Source organism: Ranitomeya imitator, chromosome 3 (genome assembly GCF_032444005.1).
Source record: "Ranitomeya imitator isolate aRanImi1 chromosome 3, aRanImi1.pri, whole genome shotgun sequence".
NCBI lineage: Eukaryota > Metazoa > Chordata > Amphibia > Anura > Dendrobatidae > Ranitomeya > Ranitomeya imitator.
This window is the reverse complement of record NC_091284.1, coordinates 728,171,903-728,199,013: the sequence shown is the minus strand read 5'-3', so window position 1 is coordinate 728,199,013 and position 27,111 is coordinate 728,171,903. Positions and strand designations below refer to the sequence as shown.

The window sequence follows — 27,111 nt, the reverse complement described above, 5'->3', positions numbered from 1 at the left end:
GCTGGTGTGAGCAGGGGGAACTTGCGTGCCCTGTAGGATTTTAATCCATGACAGTGTAGTGTTACTAACGGCAATATTTGAGACTGTGGTCCCAGCTCTCTTCAGGTTATTCACCAGGTCCTTCCGTGTAGTTCTGGGCTGATTACTGACTTACACAGAAGCATCTTTACCCCGAAAGGCGAAATTTTGGATGGAGCCCCAGACTGAGGAAGATTGACAGTCATGTTGTGTTTCTTCCATTTTCTAATTATTTTGTAAAATGATCTATTAGCTGTCACTTCCAATCTTTTACATAGGCCTAATGAACACCAGTTACAGGAAGTGCTTCAAGGGTGCGGTTTACAGAGCAAGAGGAACAGAGCTATTAAATTTTATGTAGTTTGTAGTTAAACCGCAAAGGTAGGCAGTGTTTATAAAAGAAAAACTATACAAAGATTTTACAAATTCTGAATAAAACAATACGGTATATACAATCACATGGTATAAAATGATTAACAAAGGGAAAAGTACTAAACCTATGTCACAGAAATTTCTCTGAACTTAGTGGACGGAAGTACTCATTGGGAAACGGACCGAACCTACAGCAAGGTGTACCTTACAGTACTGACAAAATACAAAAATCCAAATTCAGTTTTTTTATTAGATCAAGGTTACACCCACACATTTCCCCTCCGTGAGCTCTCTTGTGGGGTTGTGAGATATGCTAGGTCTGTTAGAATTTTAAGACCTCTAAATTCCAGGATATCTTCACCCCTAGAGGTCCCAGACCGTAGATATGGTTGCCATGTTTCCTTTTGCAATTTTACTTTCTATAGACATTGAAACATGGCATGGATAGCATCATTCATCGTCTTCATCTTAAATTTGGAGGTGTTAGAATGGCATTATGGTGATGTGAGTGAATGTGTTATCGTAGTCCTTTCGCTACTATGCTGAAAATATATCTCCCATAAATATTAGATCAATACAACATCCAATATTCATCAGTGACCACTGGCTCCAAAAGGTCTGGGATCAGTGCTTTGAACAGAAAAAGCTCTTGCCTTGGAAATGTACTTCTCCGCCTCTAAATATATAAATCCCAGGCTTAGTGACTGGCTCTCCCGAACATATATCCTGATGTAATTACCTGGTCACCACAGATGCTCCCTACTCCTGTGTCAGCTCTTTCTCACTTTCCCAGTTATAATTCATCTTCTGTGTTTAAAGCGAACCTGTCGGCTGTTTTGGCCGATATAAGATACAGCCACTGCCTTTCAGGGCTTATATACATCATTCTATAATGTTGTAGATAGCCCCCGATCCGACCTGAAAGATGAGAAAAATAACTTTTATTATACTCACCTGGGGGTTGTCTGGTCCAATGGGCATCACAGGTCCAGTTCTGACGCCTCCCATCTTCTTGTGACGCTGCCCTTCTGCTTGCTTCATGGCTCCCCGACATCGCGCTCCTGCGCAGGCGTACTTATCTGCCCTGTTGAGGGCAGAGCTAAGCAGTGCAGTGCGCCGGCAAAGGTCTTATGTTTCACGTCAGATTGGGAGCTTATAAATAATTCAGCATTATAGAATGCTGTAGATAAACCCTGAAAGGCAGTTGCCGCATCTTATATTGACCAAAATAGCTGACGGTTCCCTTTAATGTGAGGGTGATATATCCTATCTTTGGAAATGTCTATATGGATTTTAATTTTTCTGTATGACATAATCTAATTTTTTTGTTAGATGCAATATAAAACCTATATGCTTTCACATTGCTGTTATTTGGACCGTTTACCTGTGTTGCAGGTGGATTTAACAGAAGAAAATATCCCTTTTTCATTGAACATACCCAAAAATTTTATCTGTGAGCATTGTTATGGAGCCTTCAGAAGTAGCTACCATCTAAAGAGACATTTATACATCCACACAGGTAAGACCGAGATCTGGATCAGTTTCACAGCCTTGTTCCACTCTAGTAAAAAAAAAAAAATACATTGTTTTTGGAGGCTACCTATGGGTGCCTTACAGTATATGTATTTTTATATTCAAATGTAACATAGTAGCTCATTAATGTTGGATGAAAAGTCTTAGTTATAGAGAGGTTCATCTTTTGTGTCTTAAATTTTTCAGCTTTAACCCCTTTCTGACATTGGACACAATATTCCGTCCATGTGACCTGAGCCTATTTGACCATGGACGGAATAGTACGTCATCACGATCGCACACGGGGGGGGGGGGGGGGAGGTGGGAGCACTTTAACCCCCCAAAATGCTGCAATCGGAACACAATAGCGGCAGTCCGGAAGCCGACAGAGGGCTGCCAGCGTGACGCAGGGTCCCGATCTTTCCATGGTGACCCAGTGTCACCATGACAGCATCCGGGTCACCAGAGCTAGGAAACTTGCTGATCATGCGCAGTGCATGATCAGCAAGTCTCCCTATCAGTGTCGAGCTGACAATTCTAAAGCGTGCAGATGCTGCTTCATCTCCATGCTGTAGAAAGGATCAACCTGCAAAAAATGATTGTCCCATAGTGAGACTAAGAAAAGTTCGAAAAAAGTAATAAAAAAAAAAAATATTTATAAAAAATAATAAAATCAATATATATTCAATTTCCAACTAAATATTTGAATGAATCAAAAAAATCTAAACAATAAAAGTACATATATTTTGTATTGCCGCGTCCGCAACGACCCGACCTATAAAACTGTCCCACAAGTTAACCCCTATAGTGAACACCATAAAAAAGGCAAAAAATCAATGCTTTATCAAAAATACGGATATAAATAAACACAGCTGAAAACGTCATCTTGTCCCGCAAAAAACAAGCCTCCATATAGCTCCATAAAATAAAAAAGGGAAAAATAAAAAAGTTATAGCTTTCAGAATAAAGTGATACAAAAATAATTTTTCCATAAAATAGTTTTTACTGTATTTAAGCGCCAAAACATTAAAAAAAATATAAATGAGGTATCGCTGTAATCGTACTGACCCGAAGAATAAAACTGCCTTATCAATTTTTACCACACACGGAATGGTATAGACCCCCCCACCAACCCTAAAATAAAAATTTTTGCAGTAAAAAGCATCTTTTAATGTGTGACTGCTGCCAAACATAAAAAAAACAGCTATAACGCCTCTTTCACACGTCCTGATATTTCCAGTACCGGAGATGTTAGTGTCCGTGTGTGTAATACTTGTGGCACACGTGTGGCATGCATGTGCCACATCAGTACCACAAGGACGGGCGCCAGGGAAGAAGCGTTACAGTAAACGCTGTTCCCCAGCACTGGGTGCTGAACATGGCTCTTCTCATTCTCCCCTGCTCTGCCTGCGATCAGTGGAGAATGATGAGTTATATTTTTAAATGATAAGAGACAGCAGGCGGTGGCTGATGGGACTGTTACTCTCATCTGCCTACCCCTGCTGTTAATAACCGCGACAGCAGGACTGGCTGATGGGGGTATTCATCAGCCTGCCGCTTGTGCTATAATTAAAAAAATGAATTAAAATGAATGTTTTATCTGGCTGTGGCTTTTTTTTTACAATATAACTATAGGATTAGTAACGGATAGATGTCTTATAGACGCTTCTCCATTACTAACCCGTGGGCTTGATGTCACCTGACAATACAAAAGCGACATCAACCCCACAAATATGAACCCCACTTGCCACTGCTACAGAGCAAATGGGAAGAGCCATGCAAAGCGACAGAATTGGCGCATCTAATACATGTCTTTTCTGGGCAGCTGCGGGCTGCAAGGCTGTTAGTCAAAAATGGGGGGACCCCACGCCTGTTTTTAAAGCAATGTATTTAAATAATTAAAAAATAAAAACATTGTGGAGACCCCTCTATTCTTGATAACCAACCTTGCTGACACTTGACTGCTGAGGGTTGCAATCCGCAGCTGTGAGTTTTGCCTGGCTGGTTATAGAAAATACAGGGGAACCCACGCCGTTTTTATTAATTCATTTATTTATAGTTCAGGAGGTGGCGGCTGATAACTACCCCCATCAACCGCTCCTGCTGTCACTGTTATTAGTGGCAGCAGGGGTAGGCTGATGGGAATGATAGTCCCATCAGCCGCTGCCTGCTGTCTCTTTTATCACTTAAATAGAACGCCTCATTCTCCCCTGCTCGTACCGATCGCTGGAAGAGCAGGGGAGAATGATGAGAGCCGTGTTGAGGACCCGGCGTGTCACACTACTGACATCCATGTGTGTTATCCGTGAACACGTGTGTGGCAAGTTTTGCGGCCCACGCTGACATTAAAAAAACGTACATATCAGCATGTTGGAAACACATGGAAGCACACTGACTTGTGCACAGACCCATTCACTCAAATGGGTGTGTACGTGTCTCCGGTACGTGTGAAAACTGTCATCACACTTACCGAGACATGGATGTGTGAAAGAGGAATAAATCTGGTATTTCTGTAATCGCACCAACCCGAAGAATAAAGTCACCTAATCACTTATACCGCACGAAGAACGGCGTAAAAAATAAATAAAACCAATTCTTCACCTGCGGTTTATTCATTCTGCTGCCCAAAGATTGCAGTAAGGCTCGGCACACATTTATCCTGCGCGGAGTGCTTGCAGTGGGGTTTCCGTGAAAATCTCTGAAATACGTGATTCAAACGGAACCTCTGGCAGAAGATTCCCTATACTGAGCCTGATGGAGGAACTGTGAACCCCATAGGACCTGTGATCCGGCAATGTCAAGTCTTTTTAGGATTGCAAAAAAGTGCCGTCGACCACAGTTTTGTGCAGTTCTGAAAAGGACACCGCTGAACAGAGGCCAGACGGAAACCAGAGTAACTCTTCTGCCTCATTATAGCGAATGGATCGCGAAGGGGTTTCATCTAAATCACGTCACTCGGAGATTTAGATGGAAACCCTAAAGTAAGTGCTCGACGAAGAGCGCCAGATAAATGTGATCCCAAGCACTATGTAAAATGTTCCCAATAAAAGCTTCAACTCAATCCACAAAAAAAGCAGGCCCTCACTCAGGTCCGCCACCTGTTAATGGAAATATTGGGGCTTCCACGTTACTGGTAGCACAATGGCTTTGGAAAAGCAAAATGGCTCCTCGCCCCCAAAAGAAATTCAGCAAATTTGCTGCTCCCAAATTCAAATGACCCCCTCTCTTCTGAGCCCCATTGTGCCTAAACAACATATTGCGTCCACGTTTGGCATTTCTGAAGCGATGAGAGCCCGCCTAACTTACGGGTATATGCCTCCAGAAGCACGGGTTGGGCATAACGTACTGGTTACTACAACGTACTGGTCACTACAGCGGCAGTTTGCAATTTTCACTCTGCAACGTTCATTGCTGCTTTTTTCTGGAAAATGCCCATGGAGTCAAATAATCGTCAATATACCTGTAGATAAAGGGGTATAGTTTCCAAAATGGGGTCACTTGAGAGGGGATTCTGCTCTTCTAGCACTTAGGGGCCCTGTATATGAGTCCACAAACTGTTTTAGGAAAATCTTCGCTCCAGGAGGCATATAGCGCTCCGTTCCTCTCGAGTCTCTCCGTATGGCTAAGCAGTACTATACAGCCACATATGGGTTATTGCTGCGTTCAGTAGAAATTGTGGCACAAATTTTGGTGTCATTTTACCCACTTCTTGTGTGAAAATATAAAATCTTTGGCTAAAACAACATTTTGGTGGTAAAAATGTAGTTATTTTGTCTTCGCTTCTCAATGGTATAAAATTCTGTGACACACCCGTGATGTCAATATGATCACTGCACCCCTAGATGAATTGAGAGGTGTAGTTCATAAAATGGGGTCACTTATGGGGGATTCTGCTGTTCTGGCACCTCATGGGCTCCCCCAGTGGGTCATGGCACCTGCAAACCATAACAGTAAAATCTGGAGCTCCTTGCCTTCTGAGTTTTGCACTGTGCCTGAAAAATATTTCCCGATTTACATGTATTGATGCACTCAGGAAAAAATGGACCTCAGTTTATTAAAAAAAAAAAAAAAAAATCCTATTAGCCCTTAGAAAAATTAAAAACTTGGGGCTAAACCCGCATTTTAGAAAAATGTAATTTCTTTCTTCACCGCTCAGTGGTATAAAATTCTGTGAGGCACATGTGGTGTCAATATGATCACTGTACCTCTAGATGAATTAATTGTGAGTGTAGTTTGTAAAATGAGGTTTCTTTGGCAGAGCCCTGAGGTGCCAGAACAAATGTGACATGGCACCCTCAAACCATTCAAGGAAACTCCAATATGATGCCTCTTCCCTTCTGAGCTTTGCACTGTGCCTCAAAAGTAGTATTCCCCTACACATCGGGTATCGGCATACTCAGGAGAAATTGCACAACAAAATGTATGGTGCAATTTCTGTTGTTACTCTTGTGAAAATGCAAAATTTGGAGCTAAAATAACATTTATGTGATGAAAATGGGATTATATTATTTTTACGGCTCAATGTTATAGACTTCCGTGAAGCACCTGGGGGTTCAAAGTGCTCACTACACATCTAGATAAGTTCCTAGATGTGGGCCTTGTTTCCAAAATGGGGTCACTTGTGGGGGGTTTCCACTGTTTAGACACATCAGGGGCTCTCGAAATCCAACATGGCATCTGATCTTGATTCCAGCTAATTTTGCATTGAAAAAGTCAAACGGCGCTCCTTCCCTTCCGAACTCTGCCGTGCGCCCAAACAGTGGTTTACCTCCACATATGGGGTATCAGCGTACTCAGAACAAATTGGACAATGACTTTTGGTGTTCAATTTCTGCTGTTACCCTTGGAAAAATAAAAAATTTTTTAACCTGAAGTAAATTTTTTTTTGGGGAAAAAAAAAGTTAAATGTTCATTTTTTTCCCCCACATTCCAAAAGTTCATGTGAAGCACCTGAAGGGTTAATAAACTTATTGAGTGTGGTTTTGAGCACCTTGAGGGGTGCAGTTTTTAGAATGGTGTCACACTTGGTTATTTTCTATCATATAGACTTCTCAAAGTGACTTTAAATGTGATGTGGTCCCTAAAAAAATGGTGTAAAAATTCGAAATTGCTGGTCAACTTTTAACCCTTATAACGTCCTAACAAAAAAAGAATTGGTTCCAAAATTGTGCTGATGTGAAGTAGACTTGTGGGAAATGTTGCTTATTAAATATTTTGTGTGCAATATCTCTGTTATTTAAGGGGATGAAAATTCAAAGTTGAAAAATTGCAAAATTTTTGACAATTTCCAATTTTTCACAAATAAACGCAAGTAGTGATGAGCGAGTGTACTCGTTGCTTGGGTTTTCCAGAGCATGCTCGGGTGGTCTCCAAGTATTTGTTAGTGTTTGGAGATTACGTTTTCATCGCTTCAGCTGAATGATTTACAGCTTCTAGCCAGGCTGAGAACATGTGGGAGTTGCCTGGTTGCTAGGGAATACCCACATGTAATCAAGCAGGCTAATAGCTGTAAATCATTCAGCTGCCGCATGAAAACTAAATCTCCGAGCACTCACAAATACTCGGAGGACATCCGAGCAACGAGTACAATCGCTCATCACTAAACACAAGTCACATCGAAGAAATGTTACCACTATCATGAAATACATTTTGTCACAAGAAAACTCAGAATCACCGGGATCCAATGAAGCGTTCCAGAGTTATAACCTCATAAAGGGACAGGGGTCATAATTGTAAAAATTGGCCTGGTCATTAATGTGAAAACCACACTTGGGGGGTAAAGGGGTTAATATCTTACGTATGGAGATGTTTGTTCACATTCTCCAGTTATATAACCATCTGATAATTCCCTTTTGCTTCTCAGGAGAGCGACCACATGAATGTGATATGTGCGACATGAAGTTTATTCAGAAATATCATCTGGACAGACACAAACGGGTTCACAGTGGAGAGAAGCCGTACCAGTGCGAGCGATGCCTGCAGGTACACTGGGCTTTGCTCATATTTATGTCAGTCTCTGGCCAGCAGCCCCTCTTCTGCCGAAAGCCCAGTCTGTAGGAGGAGGATAAGCCTACAAAGGATGGTGCAGCCAAAACGAGTACATATAAATATACATTTCTTTCTCGCTTCATTGGGGGACACAGGTAACCATGGGTGTATGCCGCTAGGAGGCTGACACTATGCAAATAAAGAAGTAACTCCTCCCCGGCAGTATACACCCTCCGACAGGCACCAGGCAACTCAGTTTTTGCTTAGTGTCTGTAGGAGGCGGACCTGGATCTAACACCAGATCCGCATTTCTTTTTCTTTCAGGGATTGTGTGTGTTTATTAATCTTTTTCCCTTTCGTTTCATATACATGTCTGGGGGTTACAGGGTGCAGTTCTTCTCACCCTGATTCCCCGCATTAAGCGACCGAGAGAGCAGTGTGGTATCACCCACATCGCACCCTCTTGGATCCGCTGGGCAGGACTTTGTTTCATGTCACCCTGGGGTGTTCATGTTTACTTTCGGTGGCCAGTCCTTGCCTCCCACCCCCCCCCCTCATCCCTCTCCTCGGAGTGGGCTGAGAGGAAGACGGTGGTCACCTGCGGTGTTCTCCCCCTCTTTAAGGGGTTGATGCCGTCTTCTGCGCCGGTTGATATAGCGCGGGAAGGCGGACCACATCTCCCAGGACCCTTTCTGCCATCAAGGGATCCTGATGCGTTCCTCATCTTCAGGTACGAAGATCTTCAAGCAACAGTAACCCCCCCCCCCCCCCCCAGTTCCTGCATCGTCGCAATCTCCATGCAGGGGCACTTAACTTTATTATCCAGCAGCACTCGCCGCTGCACGGGCTAGGGGGCCATCGGGTGCTCTATTATTTAAATCTCGCGCCACTTTCCTCGCAGCGCGCCCTTTTCCACATATTCGTTTCCGGCAAGTCTCTGCCCCGGGAGGCCGCGCCCCTTCTTCTTCCTCGTTCCCAGTTCTGGACATACCTCGCTTGCAGCCCAGCGCTGGTATTGGCTGCGCTTCCGGCGGGCCACCCTCCCCCCCCCTTCCCTGCCAGCCTATTGGGTGCTTGGTTTCTCTTCAGCCGGCCACACCCCACTGTTTGGCGCGTTCTCTGCATGAGCAGACGCTCGCAGCCTGCGCTTTCCCGGCCAGCTGTCTCCTGTGCATCGCGTACTCTGGAATACCTCTCCATAGGTGGGGGACACAGTGTAACTGCACTACCTATGCCCAACCCCGCAGGGGCCCCCGGCTATATCCCTACGGTAATTCACTACGCTTGTGCCCGCTGTAAGAAAAGTACGTCTTGCAGTCCTTCCATCATGTCCGTCTCTCAGGAGGCCCGTAATGCAGGAGGCCCCTAATGCAGGAGGCCCCTAATGCTCGGGATGAGTGCACTTCCCCGGAGTGGGCTGTTGCAATGTCTGTCAGTCTCCGACCTGACTAAAGTGTCTCAGTCCCTGGTTCAGGTACTAGAACGTATTCCACTGCTGACTACTGCCACCAGTGCCACGAACGCTTCTCTCAGCGATTCGATCGCACCTGTCCAAGACCCTCACAGGGGCAGACTTGAGAAAAGAACCAGAAAGCGTTTTCTGTCTAGTTCTTCATCCACTTCTCCGGAGCCAGCTCCGTCAGCCGGAATACCTCTCTCTACCCATTCCCCCCCCTCCTCTCGCAGGCGGACGTCGGGTCAGATGTATCCTCTGTCGGATTCTTAAGGTACCGTTACACTAAACGATTTACCAACGATCACGACCAGCGATACGACCTGGCCGTGATCGTTGGTAAATCGTTGTGTGGTCGCTGGGGAGCTGTCACACAGACAGCTCTCTCCAGCGACCAACGATCCCCGGGGGTGAGGGCTCACTCTACCTGGGCTGTGGGAGCTTCTTGGGTAGTTCGTCACCAAGCTACGACTTGGTCGTCCATCCACACCTTTGTGAAATTCTACAAGGTGCACACTCGGGCTTCTGCGGATGCAGGCCTGGGTAGGAAGATACTGCAGGCGGTTTCGCATCGGCCGACCTTGTTCTCTATTCTTATTATCCCACCCTGAGGGCTGCTTTTGGATGTCCCACGGTTACCTGTGTCCCCCAATGAATCGAGAAAGAGGGATTTTTGGTTCTTACCGTAAAATCTTTCTTGGAGCCTTCATTGGGGGACACAGCGTATTTGCCAACGTGCCATTGTTGTGGGTTGGTACATAGGTTGAGTTGTTTATACTTGTTCCTACTACTGCTTTTGCACCAACTTAGTTGCCTGGTGCATGTCGGAGGGTGTATACTGCCGGGGAGGAGTTATTTTTCTTTCTTTGTATAGTGTGAACCTCATAGCGACAGCAGCATACATCCATGGTTACCTGTGCCCCCCAATGAAGGCTCCAAGAAAGAGATTTTTTACGGTAAATACCAAAAATCTCTTTTATTGAGCTGATAACATACAGCTGATAAGACAAGTATATTAAAATAGGAGAACAAAAGAGGGTGACAAAACACAGCAGGAGGAATGAGGTGGATAGTGATAATAAATATATATACTGTATATATACTCTGTGTGTGTGTGTATGTATGTATATATATATATATATATATATATATATATATATATATATATATACTAGATGGCAGCCCGATTCTAAAGAATCGGGAGTCTAGAATCCATATATACTTTATTTATTCAAATGTAAGAATAATACAATTAATAAATAATAGTAAGAAAGAACAAAAATAATAGGCAGTATATGGAGAAAACACCAAACAAAAGTTCAAAATTGGTGTGAAAATGTCACTGAACCACTTCACAACTAAATATATATAGTTTTGGTAAATGGTATTATCATTTTTTTGACGAAATTCGGCAGGAGCTTGAAGAGCAACGTCACTGGGCCCGCCTCCACGCAGTAGAAACTTGCTGTGAGGTAAAAATTCAAAAATCACACCAAAATGGCGGGCGGAGTGTGTCACAGTACGGCACGTTTCTGATTGGTCGCTCGCAGCAGGCGGCAACCAATCAGACACTGGACACTGTTGACGTCACTTATCTCCGGACATTAGCTCCGCACATTAGCTCCGCACATTAGCTCCGCACATTAGCTCCGGACATTAGCTCCGGACATTAGCTCCGGACATTAGCTCCGGACATTAGCTCCGGACATTAGCTCCGGACATTATCTCCGCACATTAGCTCCGGACATTATCTCCGCACATTAGCTCCGGACATTAGCTCCGGACATTAGCTCCGGACAAAGCCACGGAAGTTGGCACAAATTGCAGGAAGTAGTATTCTAGGCAATTAATCTCCGGACATTAGCTCCGGACAAAGCCACGGAAGTTGGCACAAATTGCAGGAAGTAGTATTCTAGGCAATTATATATTAGATATATATATATATATATATATATATATATATATATATATATATACACATATATATATATATATATTTTATAAATAAAAAATCTATATAATGACAACATGAATAACATGATATAACATGAAAATGATGGATGAAGAGCAACAACGGTAGGTGGCAGTCAATGAATATAATAAATGTAGAATAGTTGATGCCAAACAAATCATATGCAGTAAAAATAGAACAGACATTCAATAGAGTAAGACCACATAATAAAAGCAAATATAAAACTCCACCATACCCATAACTTCATCCCGCTGGAATGGCGCAAGCCCCAAAGCGTATTTCGGCGTAAACCTTCATTGGGGCTGGCGCCATTCCAGAAGGAGGAAGCTATGGGTATGGTGGTGTTTTATATTTTCATTTATGTGGTCTCTCTATTGAATGTTTGTTCTATTTATTTACTGCATTTGATTTGTTTGGCATCAACTGTTTTACTTTTATTATAGTCATTGACTGCCACCTACCCTTGTTCCTCTTCACCCATCATTTTCATATCATTATATACATATTATATATATTTATTATCACTATCCAGCTCATTCCTCCTGCTGTTCTTTTCTTGGCCTGTTGTACTTTCCTATTTTAATACACTTGTCTTTTATCAGTTGTATGTTATCATCTCAATAAAATTATATTTATATGTACTCTATTTTTTATAGGTTTTTCTGGTTTCTCGGGTGTGTTTTCAGCCTATTTCACGCTTGAGTTTGGTGATATAATAATTTATTTTATTTATATGGCTGCACCAACCACTTGATGGCTGCCCATTGTGTAGGAAGAGGATGCAGGAGAACATCTCGTGCTGCAGCTTCACATCAGTGTTAAGTTAGATCGACAGCCATGGTGTCAGTGCTAAACTGGTAATTTTAGTCAATGAAACCTGTGAAATTGAAGAATACCGTGTGTCCGTAAAGTCATGGTGCACTTTTGACCATTCACTGGAAAGCAACAAAAAAAACCGATAGAAATGTGAAATCTGCTCCAAATAAGTCTTCAGTTTCATACCTATTCAGTGCAGTTCGATATGGGCTCCATTTGTTTCCCTACACACATCCAAACAATAGTGAAGTTCTTGCCACACACGGGTAAGGACGTCTGGTGTAACAGAGTGAATAATGTCTGTGATTTTCTGTTTTAAGTGATTAATGTTGTTGATGCATTAAATGTACACATGATGCTTCACATAACCCCAAAAGTAAAAGTCTAAGGGCATCAGATCTGGGGATCGTGGTGGCCATGGCTTGACAGAACCCCTGCCTATCCACCGCTGGGGGAATGTTCTAGTCAGAAACTCAAGAACAATGGTGGCGTAGTGTAGAGCAGCGCCATCTTGTTGAAAGACGACACCTTCTGGAAATTGTGGCAATTCCAACATGTCAAGATACGGGTTTGCCATCACAGACCACTCCGCGAAAAAAAAATGGGCCTATCACCTTTTCATGCCTCAGGCCACACCACACGTTCACTTTAGGGTTGTTACGTTCGTACTCAATGTAGGCATGAGGATGTTCAGCCCATATTCGGATGTTATGACGATGAACATGTCCACAGATATCATCATGTTGCTCTCTTGCATCATTGTTGATCTCATGAAGCATATCGGTAGCAAACGTGCTTCGTTTGGGTCTATCCGCCAGTTTGATGAAGTTCAGCAGCCGCAATTTGTACCCTGTAAAACACAGATGTTTCTTTAACACCTTATCCAAGAAGTATCGTTTCTCCTTGCTAAGCATGCCGAGATGAGGAGACTTAAAGCCGCAATGCTCCTCTGGGTAATATGCTAATTATGCAAATTGTCTCTTCAGAGAGAGAGAGCTATAACTCTAGTTCCACCTATTGGAAGGTTACAATCTACAAGTCAATGTTGACCCTTTATCCTCTTCCCGACCTGTGACACAGCGTATGCGTCATGAATGTCGGTGCCAATCCGACCTGTGACGCATAAGCTGTGTCACAGAATGATCGCGCTCCAGGTCGGGTGAAAGGGTAAACTGTAATTTCACCCGACCTGCTACGATCGCTCTGATTGGCTGTTGAAAGTGACGTTTCACTTTCAATCAGAGCAATCGTAATATTTCACCAATGAAAATTGGTGAAATATTACAATCCAGCCATGGCCGATGCTGCAATATCATCGGCCATGGCTGGAGACCGCGATCTGCCACCGATCTACCGCCCCCGTCCTCCGTCCTGTCCTCTGCTATCCTCCGCTTCCCCCCTCCGTCCTCCTTTCTGCTCCCCCCGCAGTCCGATCCCACCCCTGCATACTTACCGAGCTCCGGTGTCCGTCCGTCCGTCTGTCTTCTCCATGGGCGCGGCCATCTTCCAAAATGGCGGGCGCGTGCACAGTGCACCCGCCGAATCTGCCGGCAGATTCATTCCAGGTACATTTTGATCGCTGTGAAAGGTTCTATCACAGTGATCAAAATAAAAAAAATAAATAAACTTCCCCCTTTATCACCCCCATAGGTAGGGAACATAATAACATAAAGAAAATATATTTACTTTTATTTTTCCACTAGGGTTAGGGTTAGAACTAGGGTTAGGGTTAGAACTAGGGTTAGAGTTAGAACTAGGGTTAGGGTTATAGTTAGGGTTAGGGATGCAATTAGGGTTAGGGATGCATTTAGAGTTGCGGTTAGGGTTACAATTAGGGTTAGAATTAGAATTGCAATTAGGGTTAGGGCTAGAATTAAGGTTAGGGTTGCAATTAGGGTTAGAATTAGGCTATGTGCACGCGGTGCGGATTTGGCTGCGGATCTGCAGCGGATTGGCCGCTGCGGATTCATAGCAGTTTTCCATCATGTTTACAATACCATGTAAGCCTATGGAAAACCAAATCCGCTGTGCCCATGGTGCCCTAATTCAACAAATTTCCGATTTTTTTCACAAATAAACGCAAAAATTATCGACCTAAATTTACTACTAACATGAAGCCCAATATATCATGAAAAAAGAGTCTCAAAATCGTTAGGATCCGTTGAAGCGTTCCTGAGTTATTACCATTACCTCAAAAAGGGACACTGGTGAGAATTGCAAAAAATGGCCAGGTCATTGAGGTCAAAATAGGCTGGGTCATGAAGGGGTTAACGAGCCTTGTCACATGACTTAGGATAATAGCCAAACTAGAATCTCAATTTGCAGACTCTGTGTTTCAGGGTACTACCCCTCGTCAGTGCAAAGTTGAGATCTGGTTTGGCTGATTGAGAGGCGTCTGACCGTTATCCAAGAAATATCGTTTCTAATGGTCTGACGCCTCTCAATCATCCAAACCAGATCTCAACATTGCACTGATGAGGGGCAGTATCCCGAAACACAGTGTCTGCACTTTGAGATTCTGGTTTGGCTATTATCCTAAGTCATGTGACAAGGCTCGTTAAAGGGTCATCATTGACTTGTAGGATTGCTACCTTCCAATAGGTGGCACTAGAGTTCTAGCTCTCTTACTCTCTGAAGAGACAATTTGCCTAATTAGTTTAACACCTCATGAACTGTAGTCTTGTTTAGGTGTAAAGGCCCCTTCACATTAAGCGACGCTGCAGCGATACCGACAACGATCCGGATCGCTGCAGCGTCGCTGATTGGTCGCTGGAGAGCTGTCACACAGACCGCTCTCCAGCGACCAACGATGCCGGTAACCAGGGTAAATATCGGGTAACTAAGCGCAGGGCCGCGCTTAGTAACCCTATGTTTACCCTGGTTACCATGCTAAAAGTAAAAAAAAACAAACACTAGATACTTACCTACCGCTGTCTGTCCTCCAGCGCTGCGCTCTGCTTCTCTGCTCTCCTCCTGTACTGGCTGTGAGCCGGAAAGCAGAGCGGTGACGTCACCGCTCTGCTTTCCGGCTCACAGCCAGTACAGGAGGAGTGCAGAGCACAGCGCTGGAGGACAGACGGCTGTAGGTAAGTATCTAGTGTTTGTTTTTTTTTACTTTTAGCATGGTAACCAGGGTAAACATAGGGTTACTAAGCGCGGCCCTGCGCTTAGTTACCCGATGTTTACCCTGGTTACCAGTGAAGACATCGCTGGATCGGTGTCACACACGCCGATCCAGCGATGTCAGCAGGAGTCCAGCGACGAAATAAAGTTCTGGACTTTGTTCAGCGACCAACGATCTCCCAGCAGGGGCCTGATCGGTGGTCGCTGTCACACATAACGATTTCATTAACGATATCGTTGCTACGTCACAAATAGCAACGATATCGTTAACAATATCGTTATGTGTGAAGGTACCTTAATTCTCGAGCACATGCACGCACAGATTTTTTTTAGGGCTCCTTAGGTAGCTATCCCGTATAGCCTCTACAGACTCGTCACTGACTGATGGCCTACCAGAACGGGGTTTCTCCACCAAACTGCCGGTTTCCTTCAACTGCTTATCCCACCGAGTAATGTTATTCCTATGTGGTGGGGCTTTGTTATAAACGCGCCAATAGTCACGTAGCACTTGGTCACGGATTCGAACTTAGCGAGCCACAGAACACATTGAACTTTCCTCTTTACTGTCCACATCTCGACTGGCATGGAAGACTACACAGCTGGCATAAGCTTGTGGTTGCATGATGTCACAGACCTGGCAGTGTATTAATCAGAGTTCAGTTTATCAGGGGTTAATCTGACTGGGGGCTCAGCAACAGCCTAAATGAGTTTATGTTGTTTGATTGGTTCTTGTTATTCCTCCTCATGAATGGGTCTGATATGATTGGGCCAGAGAAAGGGTGCCAAAACGTAAACTATAAATAGATCCTGTGACTGGTCAAAAGTGCACCATGACTTTACAGACACACTGTATAAAGGAAAATGTAGAATACAGAGAAGTGCGTGCTGCTTATCTGCCTGTGTAGTTTTTGCCGGTTTATCTATGTAGTTCCCAAATTTGATGCAAAGTGTGTAAGTTACAAGTGATAATATTTTTGATTAATGTATCTTCTAGTAGGATAACGTTAATTTGATTGCATGTTTAGCTTGGAAAATTCTCCAAATTGTGTGATGTGCCTATAGACTCTTATGAACCAGCAGTATGCTGAAAGAGTCCTTTTGTAATGTAATGCCTCATCACCGTGCTTTGTGTAATGCCTCATCAGTGTGCTTTGTGCAATGCCTCATCAGCGTGCTTTGTGCAATGCCTCATCAGCGTGCTTTGTGCAATGCCTCATCAGTGTGCTGTGTAATGTCTCATCAGCGTGCTGTGTGTAATGCCTCATCACAATGCTTTGTGCAATGCCTCATCAGTGTGCTGTGTGTAATGTGTCATCAGTGTGCTTTGTGCAATGCCTCATCAGTGTGCTTTGTGCAATGCCTCATCAGTGTGCTGTGTAATGTCTCATCAGCGTGCTGTGTAATGTCTCATCAGCGTGCTGTGTGCAATGCCTCATCAGTGTGCTGTGTGTAATGCCTCATCAGCGTGCTGTGTGCAATGCCTCATCAGTGTGCTGTGTGTAATGCCTCATCAGCGTGCTGTGTAATACCTCATCATTGTGTTTTATATAATGCCTCATCAGTGTGCTTTGTGCAATGCCTCATCAGTGTGCTGTGTGTAATGCCTCATCAGCGTGCTGTGTGTAATGCCTCATCAGCGTGCTTTGTGTAATGCCTCATCAGCGTGCTTTGTGTAATGCCTCATCAGCGTGCTTTGTGTAATGCCTCATCAGCGTGCTGTGTAATACCTCATCATTGTGTTTTATATAATGCCTCATCAGCGTGCCTTGTGTAATGCCTCATCTGCGTGCTTTGTGTAATGCCTCATCACTGCTGTGTAATGTCTCATCAGCGTGCTGTGTAATGCCTCATCAGCGTGCTTTGTGTAATGCCTCATCAGTGTGCTTTGTGCAATGCCTCATCAGCGTGCTGTGTGTAATGCCTAATCAGCGTGCTTTGTGCAATGCCTCATCAGCGTGCTGTGTGTAATGCCTAATCAGCGTGCTGTGTGTAATGTCTCATCAGCGTGCTGTGTGTAATGTCTCATCAGCGTGCTGTGTGTAATGCCTCATCAGCATGCTTTGTGCAATGCCTCGATAAGCGTGCTTTGTGTAATGCCTCATCAGCGTGCTGTGTGTAGTGCCTCATCAGTGTGCTTTGTGCAATGCCTCATCAGTGTGCTGTGTGTAATGTCTCATCAGTGTGCTTTGTGCAATGCCTCATCAGTGTGCTTTGTGCAATGCCTCATCAGTGTGCTTTGTGCAATGCCTCATCAGCGTGCTGTGTGTAATGCCTAATCAGCGTGCTTTGTGCAATGCCTCATCAGTGTGCTGTGTAATGTCTCATCAGCGTGCTGTGTGTAATGCCTCATCAGTGTGCTGTGTGTAATGCCTCATCAGCGTGCTGTGTGTAATGCCTCATCAGCGTGCTTTGTGTAATGCCTCATCAGCGTGCTTTGTGTAATGCCTCATCAGCGTGCTTTGTGTAATGCCTCATCAGCGTGCTGTGTAATACCTCATCATTGTGTTTTATATAATGCCTCATCAGCGTGCCTTGTGTAATGCCTCATCTGCGTGCTTTCTGTAATGCCTCATCACTGTGCTGTGTAATGTCTCATCAGCGTGCTGTGTGTAATGTCTCATCAGCGTGCTGTGTGTAATGCCTCATCAGCGTGCTTTGTGTAATGCCTCATCAGTGTGCTTTGTGCAATGCCTCATCAGCGTGCTGTGTGTAATGCCTAATCAGCGTGCTTTGTGCAATGCCTCATCAGTGTGCTTTGTGCAATGCCTCATCAGCGTGCTGTGTGTAATGCCTAATCAGCGTGCTGTGTGTAATGTCTCATCAGCGTGCTGTGTGTAATGCCTCATCAGCATGCTTTGTGCAATGCCTCGATAAGCGTGCTTTGTGCAATGCCTCATCAGCGTGCTGTGTGTAGTGCCTCATCAGTGTGCTTTGTGCAATGCCTCATCAGTGTGCTGTGTGTTATGTCTCATCAGCGTGCTGTGTGTAATGCCTCATCAGCATGCTTTGTGCAATGCCTCATCAGCGTGCTGTGTGTAATGTCTCATCAGCGTGCTGTGTGTAGTTCCTCATCAGTGTGCTTTGTGCAATGCCTCATCAGCGTGCTGTGTGTAATGCCTAATCAGCGTGCTTTGTGCAATGCCTCATCAGCGTGCTGTGTAATGTCTCATCAGCGTGCTGTGTGTAATGTCTCATCAGCGTGCTGTGTTTAATGTCTCATCAGCGTGCTTTGTGCAATGCCTCATCAGCGTGCTGTGTAATACCTCATCATTGTGTTTTATATAATGCCTCATTGCCTCATCAGCGTGCCTTGTGTAATGCCTCATCAGCGTGCTTTGTGTAATGCCTCATCAGCGTGCTTTGTGTAATGCCTCATCAGCGTGCTTTGTGTAATGCCTCATCAGCGTGCTTTGTGTAATGCCTCATCAGCGTGCTTTGTGCAATGCCTCATCAGCGTGCTTTGTGTAATGCCTCATCAGCGTGCTTTGTGTAATGCCTCATCAGCGTGCTTTGTGCAATGCCTCATCAGCGTGCTTTGTGCAATGCCTCATCAGCGTGCTTTGTGTAATGCCTCATCAGCGTGCTTTGTGTAATGCCTCATCAGCGTGCTGTGTAATACCTCATCATTGTGTTTTATATAATGCCTCATCAGCGTGCCTTGTGTAATGCCTCATCAGCGTGCTTTGTATAATGCCTCATCACTGTGCTGTGTAATGTCTCATCAGCGTGCTGTGTGTAATGTCTCATCAGCGTGCTGTGTGTAATGCCTCATCAGCGTGCTGTGTGTAATGCCTCATCAGTGTGCTTTGTGCAATGCCTCATCAGTGTGCTTTGTGCAATGCCTCATCAGCGTGCTGTGTAATGCCTAATCAGCGTGCTGTGTAATGCCTAATCAGCGTGCTGTGTAATGCCTCATCAGCATGCTTTGTGCAATGCCTCGATAAGCGTGCTTTGTGCAATGCCTCATCAGCGTGCTGTGTGTAGTGCCTCATCAGTGTGCTTTGTGCAATGCCTCATCAGCGTGCTTTGTGTAATGCCTCATCAGCGTGCTTTGTGTAATGCCTCATCAGCGTGCTGTGTAATACCTCATCATTGTGTTTTATATAATGCCTCATTGCCTCATCAGCGTGCCTTGTGTAATGCCTCATCAGCGTGCTTTGTGTAATGCCTCATCAGCGTGCTTTGTGTAATGCCTCATCAGCGTGCTTTGTGTAATGCCTCATCAGCGTGCTTTGTGCAATGCCTCATCAGCGTGCTTTGTGTAATGCCTCATCAGCGTGCTTTGTGTAATGCCTCATCAGCGTGCTTTGTGCAATGCCTCATCAGCGTGCTTTGTGTAATGCCTCATCAGCGTGCTTTGTGTAATGCCTCATCAGCGTGCTTTGTATAATGCCTCATCACTGTGCTGTGTAATGTCTCATCAGCGTGCTGTGTGTAATGTCTCATCAGCGTGCTGTGTGTAATGCCTCATCAGCGTGCTGTGTGTAATGCCTCATCAGTGTGCTTTGTGTAATGCCTCATCAGCGTGCTTTGTGCAATGCCTCATCAGTGTGCTTTGTGCAATGCCTCATCAGCGTGCTGTGTAATGCCTAATCAGCGTGCTTTGTGCAATGCCTCATCAGTGTGCTTTGTGCAATGCCTCATCAGCGTGCTGTGTAATGCCTAATCAGCGTGCTGTGTAATGCCTAATCAGCGTGCTGTGTAATGCCTCATCAGCATGCTTTGTGCAATGCCTCGATAAGCGTGCTTTGTGCAATGCCTCATCAGCGTGCTGTGTGTAGTGCCTCATCAGTGTGCTTTGTGCAATGCCTCATCAGCGTGCTTTGTGTAATGCCTCATCAGCGTGCTTTGTGTAATGCCTCATCAGCGTGCTGTGTAATACCTCATCATTGTGTTTTATATAATGCCTCATTGCCTCATCAGCGTGCCTTGTGTAATGCCTCATCAGCGTGCTTTGTGTAATGCCTCATCAGCGTGCTTTGTGTAATGCCTCATCAGCGTGCTTTGTGTAATGCCTCATCAGCGTGCTTTGTGCAATGCCTCATCAGCGTGCTTTGTGTAATGCCTCATCAGCGTGCTTTGTGTAATGCCTCATCAGCGTGCTTTGTGCAATGCCTCATCAGCGTGCTTTGTGTAATGCCTCATCAGCGTGCTTTGTGTAATGCCTCATCAGCGTGCTTTGTATAATGCCTCATCACTGTGCTGTGTAATGTCTCATCAGCGTGCTGTGTGTAATGTCTCATCAGCGTGCTGTGTGTAATGCCTCATCAGCGTGCTGTGTGTAATGCCTCATCAGTGTGCTTTGTGTAATGCCTCATCAGCGTGCTTTGTGCAATGCCTCATCAGTGTGCTTTGTGCAATGCCTCATCAGCGTGCTGTGTAATGCCTAATCAGCGTGCTTTGTGCAATGCCTCATCAGCGTGCTTTGTGTAATGCCTCATCAGCGTGCTTTGTGTAATGCCTCATCAGCGTGCTTTGTGCAATGCCTCATCAGCGTGCTTTGTGTAATGCCTCATCAGCGTGCTTTGTGTAATGCCTCATCAGCGTGCTTTGTGCAATGCCTCATCAGCGTGCTTTGTGTAATGCCTCATCAGCGTGCTTTGTGTAATGCCTCATCAGCGTGCTTTGTATAATGCCTCATCACTGTGCTGTGTAATGTCTCATCAGCGTGCTGTGTGTAATGTCTCATCAGCGTGCTGTGTGTAATGCCTCATCAGCGTGCTGTGTGTAATGCCTCATCAGTGTGCTTTGTGTAATGCCTCATCAGCGTGCTTTGTGCAATGCCTCATCAGTGTGCTTTGTGCAATGCCTCATCAGCGTGCTGTGTAATGCCTAATCAGCGTGCTTTGTGTAATGCCTAATCAGCGTGCTTTGTGTAATGCCTCATCAGCGTGCTGTGTGTAATGCCTCATCAGCGTGCTGTGTGTAATGCCTCATCAGCATGCTTTGTGCAATGCCTCGATAAGCGTGCTTTGTGCAATGCCTCATCAGCGTGCTGTGTGTAATGCCTCATCAGCATGCTTTGTGCAATGCCTCGATAAGCGTGCTTTGAGCAATGCCTCGATAAGCGTGCTTTGTGCAATGCCTCATCAGCGTGCTGTGTGTAGTGCCTCATCAGTGTGCTTTGTGCAATGCCTCATCAGCGTGCTTTGTGTAATGCCTCATCAGCGTGCTGTGTAATACCTCATCATTGTGTTTTATATAATGCCTCATTGCCTCATCAGCGTGCCTTGTGTAATGGCTCATCAGCGTGCTTTGTGTAATGCCTCATCAGCGTGCTTTGTGTAATGCCTCATCAGCGTGCTTTGTGTAATGCCTCATCAGCGTGCTTTGTGCAATGCCTCATCAGCGTGCTTTGTGTAATGCCTCATCAGCGTGCTTTGTGTAATGCCTCATCAGCGTGCTGTGTAATACCTCATCATTGTGTTTTATATAATGCCTCATTGCCTCATCAGCGTGCTTTGTGTAATGCCTCATCAGCGTGCTGTGTGTAATGCCTCATCAGCGTGCTTTGTGTAATGCCTCATCAGCGTGCTTTGTGTAATGCCTCATCAGCGTGCTGTGTGTAATGCCTCATCAGCGTGCTTTGTGCAATGCCTCATCAGCGTGCTGTGTAATACCTCATCATTGTTTTATATAATGCCTCATCAGCGTGCTTTGTGTAATGCCTCATCAGCGTGCTTTGTGTAATGCCTCATCAGCGTGCTTTGTGCAATGCCTCTTCAGCGTGCTGTGTAATACCTCATCATTGTTTTATATAATGCCTCATCAGCGTGCTGTGTGTAATGCCTCATCAGCGTGCTTTGTGCAATGCCTCATCAGCGTGCTGTGTGTAATGCCTCTTCAGCGTGCTGTGTGTAATGCCTCATCAGCGTGCTGTGTGTAATGCCTCATCATTGTGCTTTATGTAATGCCTCATCAGCGTGCTGTGTGTAATGCCTCATCAGCGTGCTGTGTGTAATGCCTCATCAGCGTGCTGTGTAATGCCTCATCAGTGTGCTGTGTGTAATGCCTCATCAGCTTGCTGTGTGTAATGCCTCATCAGCGTGCTTTGTGTAATGCCTCATCATTGTGCTTTATGTAATGCCTCATCATTGTGCTTTGTGTAATGCCTCATCATTGTGCTTTATGTAATGCCTCATCAGTGTGCTGTGTGTAATGCCTCATCAGTGTGCTGTGTGTAATGCCTCATCAGCGTGCTTTGTGCAATGTCTCATCAGTGTGCTGTGTGTAATGCCTCATCAGCCTGCTGTGTAATGCCTCATCAGTGTGCTGTGTGTAATGCCTCATCAGCGTGCTGTGTGTAATGCCTCATCAGCGTGCTGTGTGTAATGCCTCATCAGCGTGCTGTGTAATACCTTATTATTGTGCTTTATATAATGCCTCATCAGCGTGCTTTGTGTAATTCCTCATTATTGTGCTTTGTGTAATGCCTCATCAGCGTGCTTTATGTAATGCCTCATTATTGTGCTTTGTGCAATGCCTCATCATTGTGCTTTATATAATGCCTCATCGGCGTGCTTTGTGTAATGCCTCATCGGCGTGCTTTGTGTAATGCCTCATTATTGTGCTTTGTGTAATGCCTCATCATTGTGCTTTATATAATGCCTCATCAGCGTGCTTTGTGTAATGCCTCATCAGCGTGCTTTGTGTAATGCCTCATCGGCGTGCTTTGTGTAATGCCTCATTATTGTGCTGTGTTTAATGCCTCATCAGTGTGCTGTGTGTAATGCCTCATTATTGTGCTGTGTGTAATGCCTCATCATTGTGCTTTATGTAATGCCTCATCAGCGTGCTTTGCCAATCAGCACTTGTTTCTCAATTTTAATACGGAATTTTAATAAAGTACTTTAGACCGTTCTGCTCACTTTGTGCCCTGTACGTCTGTCGTTCTTTAGACCTAGGGGTGTGTGCTTCACATGGTCCTGTTGAACGCAGCGGACGATTGTGATGTGATCCTAGCTCACTTACTGACGCGTTGTTCTTGATGCTGTCCTTTTTTACTGATCCATTGTATTTTTTTGTTTTCTAGGCCTTTTCACGAACAGACAGACTTCTGAAACATAAGCGGATGTGCCAGGGCTGCCACACCAAAATTGCCGAAACAGAGTATGTGTTGTAGCTTATGAATGTGTTTGGCACGTCCTGTAATCTCTACATGCAGATTATGTTCTTTTACTCAGGACGTAAATATTCTCAGTCCTGTTTTATAATTTCAGCATCTGAAAAAAAAAATGTACTGACAGGCACGGGACTGGTGACAGGATGACTTTTATATAAAGCTGACCACTTCCGGCTCACAATTGTGCACCGTGACGTTTCCTAGGCTCAGATTATTATGATCCATAAACTATATAAATGTGTATGTATAGAAATGTATATCTATGTAGAGCGACTCTGACAGGGCGCCCCTGATTGTCGATACTTTTTGGAAAGCTGTTATAGCAGCGATGGGCTGATATTTGTTTTACCCCCAAAGGTTGCTGGTTCTGTGTGCAGCGCCTCTGCAATAAGGAGGTGCAACATTTCCACAGTACTAGAAATTACCTAAAATATTCCTACTATTCCTTGGTTCTTGCACTTTTGGAGCAGGGGCTACTGACTTTTTAATGGAAATCTGTCCTCTACCAATGAACTATGGTATAAATTAAATTTTTATTTGAAATACTACTTAAAGGGTTATTTTCCTCTTTCTTAAGGAGCGCACCGCTCCTCTGCTCCTTGTCAGAAGGCGACACGCTCCTGAAGATTGACTGTTCCAGCGATTCGGCCACCTTCAGAGCAGCGCTCTCAAGGTCTAAAGCATAGAACAAGTGTGAGCTTCTCGTCAAGGAGACCGTCTACTGCTGATGGATCTCAGCGGTGGTTGGTAACCTAGGCAATGAGCAGTAAACTAGATTTAAAAATCCCTCTCTTCTCGAGAATGGTGAGGGTTTTTTTTTTTATACTAGCTATTTTGAAATGTTACCTTTTTTCATTGGAAAAAAAAAAACCCTTTTATGAATTGTTTTATGTCACTATATATAAAATAAAAATCATGCCTATCTACTAAGACACCTGCAAAATGTATCTGAACTGCAAGGGTATGTTCATTGGAGTTTTTATGTGGACTTTTGAGCAGATTTTGCTCCATAATCCACAGACCTCTATTTCTATTGATTTCAGTGTGAAATCCTCGCTGTCCATTATTCATATTTTTATAACTTGTGTTTAAAAACATCAATCACTACTGGTTTTCCATGGAATCTGCACCAAATATTACTTGCAGCCAAAAGACTGCAAAAAAACATTTAAAAAAAAAAACACCCCACAGCAGAATTGAGAACCCTTTCATTGGGGGAAAAAATGTGTGGATTTCTCTTGCAAACATTAAAAAATTGTAGCCCTATCCTAACATCTCCATTATAAAGCTGGAGTGTGATAACATGGGATGCACCAGTCCTAAGGCCATGTTCACACGTTGCGTCCTGTCCCTGCGGGTTTTCCCGCAGCGGATTTGATAAATCTGCAGGGCAAACCCGCTGCGGTTATCCCTGCAGATTTATCACGTTTTGTTCCGCGGTTTCCGCTGCGGGATTTTACTCCTACTATTGATGCTGCATATTCTGCAATATGCAGCATCAATAGTAATGTTAAAAATAATGATATACTGACCCTCTGACGTCCCGATCTCCTCGGCACTGCACCCGGCGGTCCGGTTCCAAAGATGCTGTGCGAGAAGGACCTTCGTGACGTGACGGTCATGTGACCACGACGTCACCGCAGGCCCTGCTCGCACAGCAACCCAGACCGGACGGCCGCGTGCAGCGCTGAGACTTCAGAGGTGAGTATAACATTATTTTTTATTTTAATTCTTTTTTTTACCCACAAATCTGGTTCCCGGGGCCTGGAGGAGAGTCTCCTCTCCTCCACCCCGGGTATAACCCGCACATTATCCGCTTACTTCCCGCATGGTGGGCACAGCCCCATGCGGGAAGTAAGCGGATCAATGCATTCCTATGGGTGCAGAATCGCTGCGATTCTGCACAAGGAAGTGACATGCTGCGGGTTGTAAACTGCTGCGTTTCTGCGTGGTTTTTCCCGCAGCATGTGCACAGCGGTTTCCATTGGTTTACATGTAAATGTAAACGCAATGGAAACTGCAGCGGACCCGCAGCGGCAAAATCGCTGCGGTTCCGCGGTAAAAACCGCAACTTGTGAACATGGCCTAATAGTCACAGCTCACCTCCTCCCCTCCCAGAACAGACCATGTCCACAGCACTCTGCGATAAGTCAGTGAGCGGTCTCCAGGCTCCATCGCCCATGTGTAAAGCAATGCTAAGTATTAGAAGAGCTGCCCCTGCGTTACCTGTACAGAAAGCACAAAAAATCTGCTATTAAAAATGTATCCATATTCAGTAAGAAAACCCAGATGATCCAGTCCCTTTAAACTCTGCGTAGCCTGCTGACCTGCTGCCAATGTCCCATGGCGGCGTGGTTTTGCCGGCGGCCATCCTGGGCTAGCTTTGCATTGCTCCTATTGAGGGGGATTCAGCCAATGAGTGGATATTGGGAAACCCTATTAGTGTAACTCTAGGTGGTTTCTGCTGGGCCAGATCTATCATTTCCATTGTATCGAGTTAAGTTGCAGTATCACAACCAACCTGTAAACAAGAGTGGTGCCCTTTTTTTTTTTTTTTTTTTTTTTTTAAAGACAAAGCAGCCATATTTCTTTTAAATCCTGTCCAATCCCATCAAACACTGGTTTCCGGCCTGTCTGATTTCTTTTATCGCTATATTTCTTTCACAGGGTGCAGTAAAACAATGAATGGAAATGTTTGTACTAACAGTGATTGTGGAAATCCTCTTGTAGTCATGAGCACAATTATTTTAGCTAACGGAGAAAATGCTTTATACTGTTTTGGTCTTTACTAACCTTAGGTCGTTGTATCACCCTTTATTGTGTTACTATATTTTTATAAGAATTTTATTGTAGAAAATTTGTTACATTTAACAGTTTTGCTTTATTTTTTTATCGTCTGATCATTTCAATTATTTTTTTTTTGTAGCAGTAGGCGGCAGGTTCTGATTTTTCTTTGGTTACAAGGAGCTTTTTCCCTTTTAGTTTGTCACGATCCCCAATACGTTTTCTAAAATTCTTTGTAGCTTTTGCAGAAGTTGTTGGACAGCGCTACCGCAAGCTAAAATATTTTGACGTTTTTGTGTCTTTTACCAAACAGGGAAGACTAGCGGTCATTGCATTTGGGGCTGGTGCTGCCAGTTTGTATTGGTAAATGGTGGATTGTTTTTATTGCCGGCATTATTCATGGGGTGCCTTATTTGTAGGTGACGTGAACATTTTTCGGGTATTGATTGTTTCAGCGTGAAAGGTTCAGCTGACAAGTTACCTTCATATCAGGACCCTTTCCAGAACCGATTTCTTCCCTTTATTCTACCATAGTAGGTGGAGGACTGGAGTTATGGAACGAGACGGATTGTTTCTATAATTGGATGTATCTGATAACATTCTGCAAAATCCAACCCCTCCAAAGTCGCTCAGAACATGTTATCTTTCTACTTTAATGGCATCAGACCACCATTAAATATATTAATTGTTTAGATAATAAAAATGCAAATGACATGCGGTTAAAGTGATCAGTCCCTCTCTGGCAGATAAGGACCTAGCATGGCGATGCCCCTTCTACTGCAGACCACCATATACATGCCCTGACAAGCAGGACAGAAAGCGAATACATAAAATACATACATATATTACAATACTTTGCAAAAGTTTTAGGCAGGTGTAGGAAAAATGTTTTAATGTAAGAATGCTTTAAAAAAAGATAGAAGTTTTAATAGCTTATTTTTATCAATTAAA

At 44.4% G+C, this 27,111-nt stretch overlaps 1 protein-coding gene across 2 annotated transcripts in view; it reads left to right on the top strand.

Moving 5' to 3' along the window:
* ZNF740 (zinc finger protein 740) overlaps positions 1-27,111 on the top strand; it is a 76,314-nt gene that overhangs the window by 36,922 nt on the left and 12,281 nt on the right. For both annotated transcript variants that reach the window (XM_069758777.1, XM_069758776.1), the window contains exons 5-7: positions 1,786-1,909; positions 7,766-7,884; positions 23,287-23,363. In XM_069758777.1, coding sequence (XP_069614878.1) covers positions 1,786-1,909; positions 7,766-7,884; positions 23,287-23,363 — 320 coding nt within the window. The remainder of the gene's footprint in view (positions 1-1,785; positions 1,910-7,765; positions 7,885-23,286; positions 23,364-27,111) is intronic.